Consider the following 15330-nt stretch of genomic DNA (forward strand, 5'->3'; position numbering starts at 1 on the left):
TAATCCTCAAAGTATCTTGTCTCCATCTCCAGCCACAACCCGACACCATCTTCACCTCCACCCACAGCCCAACACCATCCCCATGTCCAACCATAATTCAACACCATCCCTACGTCCAACCGCAACCCAACACTATCCCCACCTGCAGCCACAACCCAACACCATCCCCACCTCAAGTCACAACCCAACACCGTGCCCACCTCCAGCAACAATCCATTACCATCCCCACCTCCAGTCACAACCCAACACCCTGCTAGTGTGATGTGCAGCTATCCATAGGAGGGGCCGACAGCATTGTGGGCGCTTTGTTATGATGATATTTATGCTGATGTCTGCTCCCATTGGGCACCATAGTTTTCTAACACAAAAGTCAGCGGACTTGTTTGTTAAGTTATTTTAAATGAATATTGCCATTTAAAATGTGTAAATTATTTATTTATTTAGAAAAGGGGCAGTGCATATTAATGAACATAAGATACATATGTAAATTTTAGCCACAGGCTACTTTCCATCTGTTGTCCCTGGACAGGTTGATGGTCACACTTAACATAAAATACCAGATAAACAAAATACAGTCAAATACATACAGGGCAGGACAGAAGCCAAGTCAAAAATATAAACTCAGGAGGGTTACTACAACTTTTAAAGTTCTGTGTGTATTGCACAGGTCCTAAAGTGCTGTGTGTATTGCATAAGTTCTAAAGTGCTGTGTGTATTGCATAAGTTCTAAAGTGCTGTGTGTATTGCATGAGTTCTAAAGTGCTAAGTGTATTCCACGAGTTCTAAAGTGCTAAGTGTATTGCACGAGTTCTAAAGTGCTAAGTGAATTGCACGAGTTCTAAAGTGCTAACTGTATTGCACGAGTTCTAAAGTGCTGTGTGTATCGCACAAGTTCTAAAGTGCTATGTGTATTGCACAAGTTCTAAAGTGCAGTGTGTATTGCACGAGTTTTATAGTGCTGTGAGTATTGCACAAGTTCTAAAGTGTTGTGTGTACTGCACATAACCTAAAGTGCAAGGTGTATTGTACAAGTCCTATAGGTCGAGTATTTTATGTAATGCTAAAACTGAGTGATTATGAATTTTGTTCACATGTTTGTGTTGATCTAAGCAACTCCTTTAACCCTTTAAGGACTGAGCACACTATGGGCCAGTATAGGTCACCTAGACTTTTATATTTTTGTTAGCCATAAAAATCATATTAAAGGAAGTATCAGAATTTACTGCATTTTTTCACACAACTACTTCTATTTTACACATCCATCCGTATTTTTTCTTTTACGCATCGAATAAATGACTGGGAAAATCCCCGCAGCACCTGCGCTATCATTTGTCACTTTCGCGGAGCAACAGAGGCAGATTACCGTAATTGACAGAAAAATATCTAAATAGCCCCGTGCCTCCGCTTTGAGACGCCGTTTGAATTTACTTGAGAGCACGACTGGTTGCGAAGTTACGCTGCTGGAAAGTCCACATCCGCTCTATCGGTGACGATAGCCTTCGACGCTATAGGGTTAAATACCTTTTAAATGTAGTAAAAGTGGGTGTCTCCCTTACAAAAGTGGGAAGACTGTTCCACTGTACACAACCTTTAAATGACAGAACATTTAGACCAAAAGTAGTTTTTCTCACAGGAACCTCACAGTGACCCCTGCTTGTGGCTCTGGTTGTTTGTGATGCAGTTTTGTATTTAGTGTGTTCTTTTAAAGGCAGTGGTGCCAGCCCATGTAAGCACTTGTATATTAGACAGGCATTTTTAAATTTAATAAAGTTTTCAAAGTTCAACAAGTTATACTTTGAGAGGATATTACAATGATGGTAGGTGAAAGGTTTTTTTGTCTAAAGTTTTCAAAGCTTTTTTATATAAAGCTTCTATTGGTTTTAGGATTGTCACACCTGTAAGAGACCAGCTTGTTATGCAAGAGCTTACATGGGAAAAGATCATATAGTGCAAAAACATCATTGCAGCTTCATCAGTCAGAGCTCTTCTTATTTGATTAAAATTAGAGATGTTAAAATTAAGTCTTTGAGATATCATTTTAATATGTTTTTTGAAGGACAGTGTGGAATCCAACAGCACACCCAGATATTTAAATTCTGTTACTAGTTGAAGTTCATGATCTCCAAAAAAAAAACATTAGAACGACTAATGTTCATAACTTTTTTGGAAAAGATCATACAGACTGTTTTCTGCATATTTAGGAGAAGGCAGGATCTGGTAAGCCAACTCTGAATATGTCTTAGTGCTGATGAGTTTGAGCTGCTTCTTCTGGTGATTTTGCACTTATAACATAATGATCCATCAGTGTCAGAGATTATAACTATAGATTTAACAGGATTGTGTTAAATGCCATACTTAAGTAGATTCCAGGCAAAGTGATAACATCTCCAGAGAGACTATCAGATGGCAGACATTCCATTAGAAAATTTACATAGTGTGCCTTTAACCGTAGACATTAGCAAAAAACCAAATAGTTTTAATGTTTGTGCCTGGATCAGCGCTGCAGATAAAACATATCAGGAGAGTAGAGATGTCACCTCCAGCTGCTGGAGGCGACACTGGGCTCATTATCCCCAGTGCTACTCTGCTCCATGAAAATCCCCACAAACACAGAGACCCAGCGCTGGGAACATAGACTGTATATATAAAGAGACATAGCTAACTTGCTAGATATGGCGGTTCATATTAACCCACTTTAATTCAATTCAATTCATTTTATTATTGTAACGCCTAAAATCACAACAACAGTTGTCTCGAAGGGCGTTCATGTTTTGGTTGATGGGGGAAACCGGAGTACCCGGAGGAAACCCATCCAAACACGGGAAGAAACATGCAAAACTCCACACAGAAAGGCCTGGGCGACCCGGGGATTGAACCAAACCTTCTTGCTGTGAGGCATGAGTGTTGCCACTCAGCCACCGTGCTGCCTACACACAAAAACAAACAGGAAAATCAAACAACAGGAAAAATCAGACAAAAAAAGAAAAATCGGCCAGGCGAGGAGGAGGGAGGGGGCGGAGGAGGGCCAGGCGAGGAGGAGGAAGACCAGGCGAGGAGGAGGAGAGCCGGGCAAGGAGGATGAGAGCCAGGCGATGAGGAGAGGGAGGCGGGTGGAGGAGGACCAGGCGGGGAGGAGGAGAGGGTCCAGCTGTCATCGGGGCATCTGAAAGAGTTACACTCCACAGGGGGAGTGGGACAGGGGACAACATGTGATGTCATTGCTGATGAGAAAATAGGAGGAAGCAGAGGATAGTGCTCAGGTTGCCATACTTCCCCCAGCTAGTTATCTCCTACTGCAGCCTATCTTATCCCGGATTTTAATGTCACTCCCTATCTCCCTCACTAAGTAACCTGGTCATAAGCTATACCGAAGAGGAAGGTTTTAAGCCTGGTCTTAAATACAGAGACTGTGGGGGCCTGTTTAACATCAGCAGGGAGTTGATTCCATAGCACAGGAGCTTGGTAGCTAAATGCTCTCCCTCCCACTGTACTTTTGGACACTCTAGGAACCACTAATAGTCCTGCATTCTGAGAGCGGAGTGCTCTCTTTGGCTGGTACGGGACAATAGCGTCTTGCAGATAGGATGGGGCCATATCATTTAGGGTTTTGTATGACAGGAGGAGGACTCCCCTCCCTGAACCGCCACCTTAACGTGGTGGAGGGGTTTGAGCACCCAAATGATCCTGGGAGCTATGTTGTCGGGGGCTTCATACCCCTGGTAGGGTCACCCATGGCAAACAGGTCCTGGGAAACAGGTCTGACTAAGAGCGGTTCAGAAGCCCCCCATGAAGAGACAAACAATAAGGCAAGCTACGTCGCCCGGACTGGCGTTACTGGGGCCCCACCCTGGAGCCAGGCCTGGGGTGGGTGCTGGTGGTGGCCGGGCCTTTCCCCACGGGGCCCGGCCGGGCCCAGCCCGAAGGAACGACGTGGGGCCGTCTTCCCGTGGACTCACCACCTGCGAGAGGAGCCATGAGGGGCGGGTGCGAAGAGATCTGGGTGGCAGTCGAAGGCGGGGACCTCGATGACCAGATCTCCGGACACGGAGACTAGCTCTGGGGACATGGAATGTCACCTCGCTGGGGGGGAAGGAGCCTGAGCTTGTGCGGGAGGTTGAGTGTTACCGGCTAGATATAGTCGGCCTCACCTCCACGCACAGCTTGGGCTCTGGAACCCAACTTCTTGAGAGGGGTTGGACTCTCCATTTCTCTGGCATTGCCCGTGGGGAGCGGCGGCGAGCTGGTGTGGGCTTGCTCATTGCCCCACAGCTCAGCCGCTGCGTGTTGGGGTTCACTCCGGTGAACGAGAGGGTCGAGGACAGGTCTCTCACTGTTGTGTCGGCCTACGGGCCAAGCAGCAGTGTGGAGTACCCGGCCTTCTTGGAGTCCCTGGGAGGGGTACTAGACAGTGCACCAACCGGGGACGCCGTTGTTCTCCTGGGGGACTTCAACGCCCATGTGGGTAACGACAGTGACACTTGGAGGAGTGTGATTGGGAGGAACGACCTCCCCGATCTGAACCCGAGCGGGGTTTTGTTATTGGACTTCTGTGCTAGTCACAGTTTGTCCATAACAAACACCATGTTCGAGCACAAGGGTGTCCATCGGTGCACGTGGCACCAGGACACTCTAGGTCGGAGGTCGATGATCGACTTTGTTGTCCTGTCATCTGACCTCCGACCGCGTGTCTTGGACACTCGGGTGAAGAGAGGGGCTGAGCTGTCAACTGATCACCACCTGGTGGTGAGTTGGATCCGCTGGCAGAGGAGGAAGCCGGACAGACCTGGCAGGCCCAAGCGTGTTGTGAGGGTCTGCTGGGAACGTCTGGCAGAGCCCACTGTCAGGGGGGTCTTCAACTCCCACCTCCGGGAGAGCTTCTCCCTGATCCCAGGGGAGGTTGGAGACATGGACTTCGAGTGGGCCATGTTCTCCACCTCTATTGTCAATGTGGCTGCTCGTAGCTGTGGTCGTAAGGTCTGTGGTGCTTGTCGCGGAGCCTTGTTGGCTCATGGGACTCCTGAGGCAGCTGATGAGTACCGGAGTGCCGCGGCTCGGGCAGTCACAGAGGCAAAAACTCGGGGTTGGGAGGAGTCTGGGGAGGCCATGGAGGACTATCGGACGGCCTCAAAGAGATTCTGGCAAACTGTCCGACGCCTCAGGAGGGGGAAGCAGTGCTTCACCAACACTGTTTACAGTGCGGGTGGAGAGCTGCTGACCTCGACTGGGGATGTTGTCAGGCGGTGGAAGGAATACTTTGAGGATCTCCTCAATCCCACTGCCACGTCTTCCGTGGAGGAAGCAGAAACTGGGGACCCAGAGATGGGCTCTTCCATCACCCTGGCTGAAGTCACTGAGGTGGTTAGCAAGCTCCTCGGTGGCAAAGCTCCGGGGGTGGACGAGATCCGTCCTGAGTACCTCAAGTCTCGGGATGTTGTGGGGCTGTCTTGGCTGACACGTCTCTGCAACATCGCGTGGCGGTCGGGGACAGTACCTGTGGAATGGCAGACCGGGGTGGTGGTCCCTCTGTATAAGAAGGGGGACCGGAGGGTGTGTTCCAATTACAGGGGAATCACACTCCTCAGCCTTCCCGGTAAGGTCTATTCCAGGGTACTGGAGAGGAGAATCCGACCGATAGTCGAACCTCGGATTCAGGAGGAGCAGTGTGGTTTTCGTCCTGGTCGTGGAACACTGGACCAGCTCTATACTCTCCATCGGGTCCTCGAGGGCTCATGGGAGTATGCTTAACCAGTCCACATGTGTTTTGTGGATCTGGAGAAGGCATTCGCCCGTGTCCCTCGTGGTGTCCTTTGGGGGGTGCTCTGGGAGTATGGGGTCCGGGTCTCTTTGCTAAGGGCTGTCCGGTCCCTGTATGACCAGAGCAGGAGCTGTGTTCGCATTGCCGGCAGTAAGTCAGACCTGTTCCCGGTGCATGTTGGACTCCGCCAGGGCTGCCCTTTGTCACCGGTTCTGTTCATTATATTTATGGACAGAATTTCTAGGTGCAGCCAGGGGCCGGAGGGGGTCTGGTTTGGGAACCACAGGATTTCATCTCTACTGTTTGCGGATGATGTTGTCCTGATGGCTTCTTCGAGCCAGGACCTGCAACAGGCACTGGGGCGGGTTGCAGCCGAGTGTGAAGCGGCTGGGGTGAGAATTAGCTCCTCCAAATCCGAGGCCATGGTTCTCGACCGGAAAAAGGTGGTTTACTCTCTCCAGGTGGGTGGTGAGTCTCTGCCCCAAGTGGAGGAGTTCAAGTATCTCGGGGTCTTGTTCACGAGTGAGGGGCGGATGGAGCGTGAGATTGACAGGCGGATCGGTGCAGCGTCTGCAGTGATGCGGTCGCTGTATCGGTCCGTTGTGGTGAAGGAGCTGAGCCCAAAGGCGAAGCTCTCGATTTACCGGTCAATCTACGTTCCTACCCTCACCTATGGTCATGAGCTCTGGGTAATGACCGAAAGGACAAGGTCGCGGATACAAGCGGCTGAAATGGGCTTCCTCCGCAGAGTGGCTGGGTGCATCCTTAGGGATAGGGTGAGGAGCTCGGTCACACGGGAGGAGCTCAGAGTAGAGCCGCTGCTCCTACACGTTCAGAGGAACCAGCTGAGTTGGGAGTCCCTGCATAGACTGCTGCCCCCGCGACCCGGCCCCGGATAAGCGGAAGAAAATGGATGGATGGAAGGAGGAGGACTTTGAATTTGATTCTAAACTCGACAGGAAGCCAGTGCAGATATTTTAGTACAGAACTGATGTGATCTCGTCTTTTAGTTCCTGTTCGGACTCTGGCCGCTGCATTTTGGACCAACTGGAGGCTCCTTATAGTACTTTTGGGGCAGGCGGTGAGCATAGAATTACAGTAATCAAGTCTGGAAGTAACAAATCTATGGATGAGTTTTTCAGCACCGTTTTTTGGTAAAATATTTCTAATTTTAGTTATATTTCGCAGGTGAAAGTATTTGGTTTTACATGCTAGGTTTATATGGGTTGTGAATGAGAGATTTTGATCAAATAGGACTCCCAAGATTTTTTACAGTAGGGCTAGAAGCAATACTCACATTGTCGAGTGAGATTATCTGGTCCAACAGAGAATCTCTTTGACCTTTGGGACCAACAACAATGACCTCTGTTTTTTCTGGATTTAAGAGCAGGTAATTCAAGGACATCCAGGTTTTTATGTCCTTCACACAGGCACTGAGTTTATCTATTTGATCAGTCTGATTTGGTTTCATTGATAAGTACAGCTGAGTGTCATCAGCATTGCAGTGAAAATTAATGCCATGTTTTCTGATAATGTTACCCAATGGCAACATATACAGAGTAAATAGGATTGGACCAAGCACAGATCCTTGTGGAACACCACAGGCTACTTTAGAACAAGGAGAGGTGCTCTGGTTTATACAAACAAACTGATACCTATCTGATAGATAGGATTTAAACCATTTGAGGGCGGTCCCTCTGATTCCAATATCACATTCTAACCTCTACAGTAGAATGTTGTGATCAATGGTGTCAAACGCTTAAACTGAGGTCCAGTAGGACCAGGACTGAAGCTAGCCCGTTATCAGCAGCTAGTAGTAAGTCATTTTTTACTTTAAGCAGTGCAGTCTCTGTGCTGTGGTGAGCTCTGAATCCAGATTGAAATTTTTCAAATATATTATTGTCCTGCAGGTGGCAGCAGAGCTGTTTCACCACCACTCGTTCTAGAATTTTTGAGAGGAAGGGAAGATTAGAGATAGGTCTGTAGTTGGCTAGTTCATCAGGATTTAGGTTAGGTTTTTTCAAAAGATGTTTAACCCTTTAAGGACTGAGCACACTATGGGCCAGTATAGGTCACCTAGACTTTTATATTTTTGTTAGCCATAAAAATCATATTAAAGGAAGTATCAGAATTTACTGCATTTTTTTACACATCTACTTCTGTTTTACACTTTCATCCGTATTTTTTTCTTTTACGTATCAAATAAATGACTGGGAAAATCCCCGCAGCACCCGCGCTCTCATTCGTCACCTTCGCGGAGCAACAGAGGCAGATTACCATAACTGACGGAAAAATATTTAAATAGCCCCGTGCCTCCGCTTTGAGACGCTGTTTGAATTGACATGAGAGCACATGAGAGTTACGCTGCTGGAAAGTCCGCATCCGCGCGCTATCGCCGACGATAGGATCTGACGCTATAGGGTTAATCACAGCATACTTAAAGGACTGAGGAACGTAGCCATTTTCTAATGACATGATCCTGGTATTTTTATTTTGCTATTGTGTCTGTAAATCAAGATATGAACATAATTAACAAACAAATTAGGCACCTTCTTTCCCCAGCTCTATACTCTCCATCGGGTCCTCGAGGGCTCATGGGAGTATGCTTAACCAGTCCACATGTGTTTTGTGGATCTGGAGAAGGCATTCGCCCGTGTCCCTCGTGGTGTCCTTTGGGGGGTGCTCTGGGAGTATGGGGTCCGGGTCTCTTTGCTAAGGGGTGTCCGGTCCCTGTATGACCGGAGCAGGAGCTGTGTTCGCATTGCCGGCAGTAAGTCAGACCTGTTCCCGGTGCATGTTGGACTCCAGGGTCACTTCTGCTAGAGTTAGCAACAGGTTTGAGCGTTGCTAAGTGCCCCTGCTAAACCAGCGGTGTGGGCGAGAAGCGTTACTTTCAACAGCCTCGCTCCAGATTGGCTTTTTAGTTGCTATGATACTCGCGGCCAAAATTGCAAATATGAAATTCTGCTCCAAATTGGCCCCTGTAACTGTTAACCTCAATGAGCTTCATTTGACTGGAGCTGAACGCAATGGGTGACGTCACACTCACTTAGTCCACTTAATACAGTCTGTGGGTGGAAGAACAGTGAGCTTGGTCCCCTGAGTGAAGAGGCAGCTGCTCAGGTCCTGCTGAGAACTGCTGCTGAGGAGTAATGACGGTTTTGGGCAAATCTGTGAGAGGAGAGGAGAGAGGAGGAGAGGGAATGAAGCGGAGAGGGTAAAAAAAATGAGGGAGGAGGGAGAGAGGAGAGGAAAGTAGTGAAAGAGGAGGGAAAGGTTCAAGACTTGTTCCCAGCTGGTCCAGACCACAGCCATGACTGGAAACAAAAAGTGGAACACATGATCCCTGAAGAGGAGGAGAGAAAATGGAGGTGCCAGGAGATGTGGGGGCCAGTGAACCTGAAGTAATTTTATTTGTTAGAAAAATACAAGCGCAGCCCCATATTGGAAACATATGGTTTATACTTTTTCTCATGTACCTGGTTCTTCCTAAGCATGTACATATTCTATCCCACAGAGCCCCCCCCCTAGTGTTTGAGGCCTGGTTCCTGCTGGTGTGCTGCTCCCAATGGCTGGATGTGGCTCTGCAGCTCCTTGTGTCCTCACAGGACACAGACTATGAGCCTCTTCTGTGGCTGCTCACCTTCTACCACCACCCCACCAACAGGGGGCACCACAGAGATCAACACCTGGTGAGTAAGAGTCTGTAGGCCGTGTCAAAATTCTCTTTCCTTTGTTCCTCTCTGTTCCTCTCCTCTTTTCCTCCTCTCCCCTTCTCTTTCTCTACTCCTCCCCTCCTCTCCTCCTCTCTTCTTCTCCTCTCCTCCTCTCTTCTTCTCCTCTCCTTCCCTCCTCTCCTCAGTTCCACCTTTCCTCAGTTCTTCAGCTGTCAGGCAAATGCATCATATTAAGTTCCAAAGCACAGAGGAGAAAAAGGATATTTTGGTCAAATAATTCTTGTCTAAAACTTGTATCAGTTTTATTTTTTTTAACATAATCAGATCTTGGGGATGTTTAGTTTTATTTTTGCTGAATTCAAATTGAAAACATTTATCCTCTCTGTCTGTCAATATTTTTCACTTCAATTTACATTTCTAAACCTCAAAATGACAACAGCAGTTGCCTTACAGGACTAACACAAATAGTTAACAAAAAATCAAAACTCATAAATTCAAAAAATGCTTTGTGACAAACTTGTTCTCTGTATCAGCTCAGATGATGATGGCAAGACTCGGGAGACAGCAGTGTCTCCCAGGGCGACGGGAGGGAGACACAGAGCCTCAAACTCAGACGGCCCGGCCAGACAGAACAATCAATACTACATTGGTCCCTTTACCTCCACACTCTCTCTCCTCTTTCCTCTCTCTCTCTTTCTCCCACTCATCTCTCCCTCCTCTCCCTCTTCCTCCTATCTCGACACTTAGTGAACAATCAATACTACATCAGGCCTTTCACCTCCTCCCACTCCCTCTCTCTCGGCTCCTATCTCTTCCTCTCTCCTCCGTCCTCCTCTTTCCCCCATCCCTCTTTCTGTCTCCTTCTCCCTCCCTCCTCTCCTCCTCTCTCACGATTTCTACCCAATCTCTCCCCCCTTCCTCTCCTGTCTTTCTCCATCTCCCTCTCTCCCCCTCTCCTTCTCTCTCTTTCTCTCCCTCTCCACCCCCTCTCCCCTTCTCCCTCCTCCTGTTCCAGTCCACCCTTCCTCTCCCTGTCTTCCTCCTCCCTTGCCATCTCTCTCTTCCCCACTGTCTGCACTCACCAAACACTCGTGCATTATTTAGAGTTTAATAGGTCACACAGCATTTGTCTGTGGGCTGTGACTCACGGCTCCGAGCAGCTCCAAGCGGCTCCGAGCCCAAACACGCTCCCATGTACTGAACATGACACCAAACGTCATCTCTTCTTCTAAGATTATATCCCAAAGTTACTTCTTTGCTAATCTGATGAGGTGGTAGACTAGTGCTGAACAGTTTTGAATAAACATCAGATTACCACAGTGCAAACATAGGGGCGCCATAGGGGGACCATAGTCAGCTCTGTTAATGTGAATGCATTCTTAAGGTGGTTTTCAGACAGTGTTTTTATTTCCTAAGTATTTTCTGCCTTTCATCATCACTCCAGGTTTAATTATTCAAACCTCAGCTGTTTTATTCATGGCAGTTACGCAACTTTGTATAACTGTTACAAAATGATTAAAAAAAAATACTTTTTATTCTTTCAATTGGACAATTCTCCACTCATCCATGAGGCTTCTTCAGTTCTGACCATAGACTGTATACACATCGCTAACCTGCTAGCCGCTGCACTCCAAACAGGAAGTGATCATGGGCACACTTCCAATTCCATCAACTCTGGCTCCAGTTCACTTTCTATTGAAAAACTGTGGCCCCTCTGTAAGTGCTGCTGTCAAGCTCGTCATTTTGGTCTTAAAATGTTCATATTAACCCGCTTTACATGATCCTGTTTTTTTTATTTCATCATTGTGTCCATAAATTAACATTAATAACAGAAAAATCAGGTGCCTTCTTCCCCAAGGTTGCTCCCGCTAGTGTTAGCAATTAGTTTGATTTTGTGCTAAGCCAGCGGTGCGGGCGGGAACGGACGTTACTTTAAGCAGCCATGCTCCAGATTGGCTCTATGGTTACAATGACTACTACGCAGTCAGAATTTCTAATATGGAACTGGGCTCCAAATTGGCCCCTGTAACTGCTAGCCTGGATGAGCTTCATTTGACTGGAGCTGAACGCTATGGGTGATGTCGTACTCACTTAGTCCACTTCTTTATGCAATCTATGTTTGTGTTTGTGCAGGTTGTTACCAGAGAAGCGTGGAGACATATGTGCGTCCTTTACACTGACATGGGCGCTCCTCCTCCGGACACTCCTCCTCTGGATGCTCCTCTTCTGGACACTCCTCCTCTGAACACTCCTCCTCTAGACACTCTTCCTGGGGGCGCTCCTCTTGTGGGTGTTCCTCCTTCAGGTGCTCCTGCATCGATCCTCCAGCTCCTCTACAGCTTTGCCATTTTCTCTCCTCTGAGTGGATCAACACAGGTTTTACAAACGGTAAATAAACAAAGTTCCTAAACCCAAGAGTTATTGTTTTAAATGGCCTGTACCTGATTTCCTCCCATGTGTTTGAGCAAAATGAGTCTTGCCTCTGGAGAGTGTTTGTCCACTGATCAGAAGGTTGGTGGTTTGAATCCCAATTTCGACCTAAACATCGTTGGTAGAGCAGTCAGATCGTCTGACCCACAGGTTGGCAGTGCGATTCCAGTTCCCACAGATGAATGCTGTCGTTGCTTCCTTGGGCAAGACACTTAACCCACCTCGCCCCCAGTGTCTGTGTACACTGGTGTATGAATGTGTGTGTAAATGGGTGACTGCTTCCTTGATGTAAAGTGTTTTGAGTGTCTTGAAAGTGGAAAAGTGCTATATAAAAATATGCCCATTTATGATTAATCAATACTATTTACTTTATTGTAACTAGACACCCATTTGAGTAATACTTGAAAAGTCACCTTAACAGGACAGAAATGAACCTATCCTGAATAGCTTTAGAGTGATCTCGAGCTGTATCAGAACAAGTATAAGACCACATAGACTTGTATACGCCTATGGACCACTGTGGAATCTACCTGGATGAGAGATTACACAGATATAAAGCCACATGGGAATATAAAAGAAAGTACTACCATTTAATGTGGATTGGATCACAATGTATTGTCTAAAAGAAGAGTGTTTTTTATTATCATTATGGTATCACAATCGGTATCAAGTATTGAGTCTATTCCTTAGTACTGAAATGGAATTTGAGAGTGTAATATCATGACCACAGTACCATGTAAACACAGTCAATGGGTTGTTTATGTGTGCAGGTGGTGGAACGCTCTGGTGTCACACGCGAAGCTCTGTGTGTTCTCAGCTCTCTGGAGATGAGACTCAGGGGAGGAGGCTATGCTCACACGCTCCTGCCCATGATCAAGGCTCTGAAACAGGCACTGGCACCTAAGACCTAGACACATGTAACCTCTATAAATCCGGTGTACTTTTGCACCAGATGCCCTCACGGCTATTACCATCTATGCACTGTTAATATATGTATGATAACTGGAGGAGGCGGTGAGGGGCGGACATGTCAACCTAAAGACTCGATAACACTGTTCTTCAGTGAGGTTTGAAATGCAGACTCTGTGTTTGATGGGTAAATGCTTAACCCACTGTGGCACCTTTGTCCACTCCATAGACTGTATATATAAATGGACATGGCTAACCTGCATTCCAAACAGAGAGCATTTCCTGCTCCATTGACTCTGGCTCCAATTCACTTTCTATTGAAAACCTGTGGGCTGTAACTGCTGCTGTCAGACTCATCACTTTAGTCTTAAAATGTTCATATTAACCCGCTCTACATGATCTTGGTGTGTTTATTTCACTATTAGGTCCTTAAATATGAACATTACTAACGGACAAATCTTTCTTTCAGAGGTCACTCCCGCTACCATTAGCAACAGGTTAGATTGACAGCGTTGCTAAGCGCTCAATCCCTGCTTAAACAGGGACCTTCAACAGCCTGGCTCCGGATTGGCTCTTGGGAGCAGAGTTCCGACTGTGAGTATGATAGCAACCAAATTGGCCGCTATAACTGCTAGCCTCAATGAGCTTCATTTGGAGAATGCTATAGTTGACATCACACTCACTTAGTCCACTTTTTTTAGTCTATTGTCCACTCCCTATGCTGCGTGTGCTGCTGGTCTTGAATGGATAATTAGGCCCGAGCCTGGGACAACGTCCCGGTGAGGGACTCATTAAAACCGTGTCCGGAGCATGGAAAATGGCAAAAATCAAGTAGTAAACACGCCCCAACATGGCAGTGAGTGGTGTCAAAAATTAGAACTCAACGAGCTCTAATTGTCACAAAAGACCCCGAGAAAAAATAACGAAAGACGACTCGGTAGCGCCACCTCAAACTTTGATTTTCATGGGGCCAATGGGAGCCCGACTCGGAAAAAAAGTCAACGTAAAAATCCGAAACTCACATCAAAAAATAGTACATGTCGGGACATGACAAAAATAATATTATGGCCCCGCCCTAAAATGTACAGGAAGTCGGCCATATTGGATCTAACCCGGGAACGACAAAAGTGCACACCGTCGCATTCAGGACATTTTCTCGCAGTTTTCATCACAAACACTTCAAATTTGGCCAAATCCCACTAAACCCATGTGTGATTAAAGATTATCAATTACATTTTGATTATGACTTTGGGTGTGGTGAGGGTGAATTTTCAACAAAATCGCAAATTTTGGAATATTTCAAAAAAATATTTCTCTTTCACACATTTTTTGTTGGGAAAACGCTAATACAGCGTTTATGCACATTTGTGAGCTGAACGCAATGATATGCAAATCAAGGCACTCTCTCACAAAATGGCTCTCTAGCGCCCTCTTCAAATTTCATTTTCAAAAATTCGTAGAAGACAAACGCTTTGACGTGGACGTGTGAAAAAAATCACAGGGGCCTTATTTGTGATGGGGCACAATGTGAGAAAGTCACATGACTGTAGCTGTTATGGTTTAGGAGAAAAATAATGGGTGGAAAAAAAATTTCCATTACTAATTATTTTGGTGGCCGAATTGAAGCCACTTTTGACCCCTTGAACGTTAACGAAAAGTCAATTTTATTGAACCCAAAATTCAAGTTTGGCAAAAAATGTATTATTTTGATGTTCAAAAAAATTATTCTTTCAAAATGACTCAATAGTGCCACCTCAAAAATCAAAATGCATAACGTCAATGAGAGACCTTTTTCATCGTAGACAAATGAAATTTGGTACAAACATAGAACATGTCAAGATAAGTAAAAAATTATATTATGACCCCACCCTAAACCCTACAGGAAGTCGGCCATTGTGGGCGGAACCCCATTTTTTTCAAAATTTTACCTCTCACATTTGGATTTTTTGCGCCTTGGATTTTCATTCAAGAAACTTGCACATTGGTGAAAATGAACTAGACCCATGTGGGAATATAGGGAACTGTCTTGGATTTTTCTACATTATAAAATGTGGGTGTGGCCAGCCTTCAAAGAAAAAAGAAGTTTTTTTAAGTTTTAAATGGCCCGTAGCTCAAAAATGCAGTTTCCTATTTTCCGGCATTAATATACATTTTGTTCAAAATCTTGATCTGAGTGCATAGATATGCAATTTACACATATCAAATATTACATTGCTTCACAGCGCCCTTTTGGAATTTTTAAATGGTATGTAAAAAATTTACTTTGTCACAAACATTTGAAATTTGGCATGGACATCCCTATTCCGATACTGAACAAAAAAGTCAATGACACCATACCTCTGTTTTTAAAGGTGTTGCCATGGCAACGTCTGACATTTCTCACTGAAATACATGGGTTTTAGTCAACAAGGATGAAAAATAATTACTGTCTCATAGACCATTGAAATTTGGTACACATATTCCTCTCATCATACTGAACAAAATAGCCAATAAAGACATACCTCTATTTCCAACCGTGAAGGTGTGACAATGTCATAAATGGTCTCATTGAAATGAATG

At 46.0% G+C, this 15330-nt stretch overlaps 1 protein-coding gene across 1 annotated transcript in view; it reads left to right on the plus strand.

Moving 5' to 3' along the window:
• The window catches only part of fancc (FA complementation group C), a 77206-nt gene extending 64134 nt beyond the window's left edge, over positions 1-13072 (plus strand). The window contains exons 13-15 of the mRNA XM_055224342.1: positions 9273-9447; positions 11566-11820; positions 12633-13072. Of these exons, the coding sequence (XP_055080317.1) occupies positions 9273-9447; positions 11566-11820; positions 12633-12773 (571 nt within the window). The 3' untranslated portion in view covers positions 12774-13072. The remainder of the gene's footprint in view (positions 1-9272; positions 9448-11565; positions 11821-12632) is intronic.
• Positions 13073-15330: the final 2258 nt, after the last annotated feature.

This window comes from Periophthalmus magnuspinnatus, chromosome 9 (genome assembly GCF_009829125.3).
Source record: "Periophthalmus magnuspinnatus isolate fPerMag1 chromosome 9, fPerMag1.2.pri, whole genome shotgun sequence".
Lineage (NCBI taxonomy): Eukaryota > Metazoa > Chordata > Actinopteri > Gobiiformes > Gobiidae > Periophthalmus > Periophthalmus magnuspinnatus.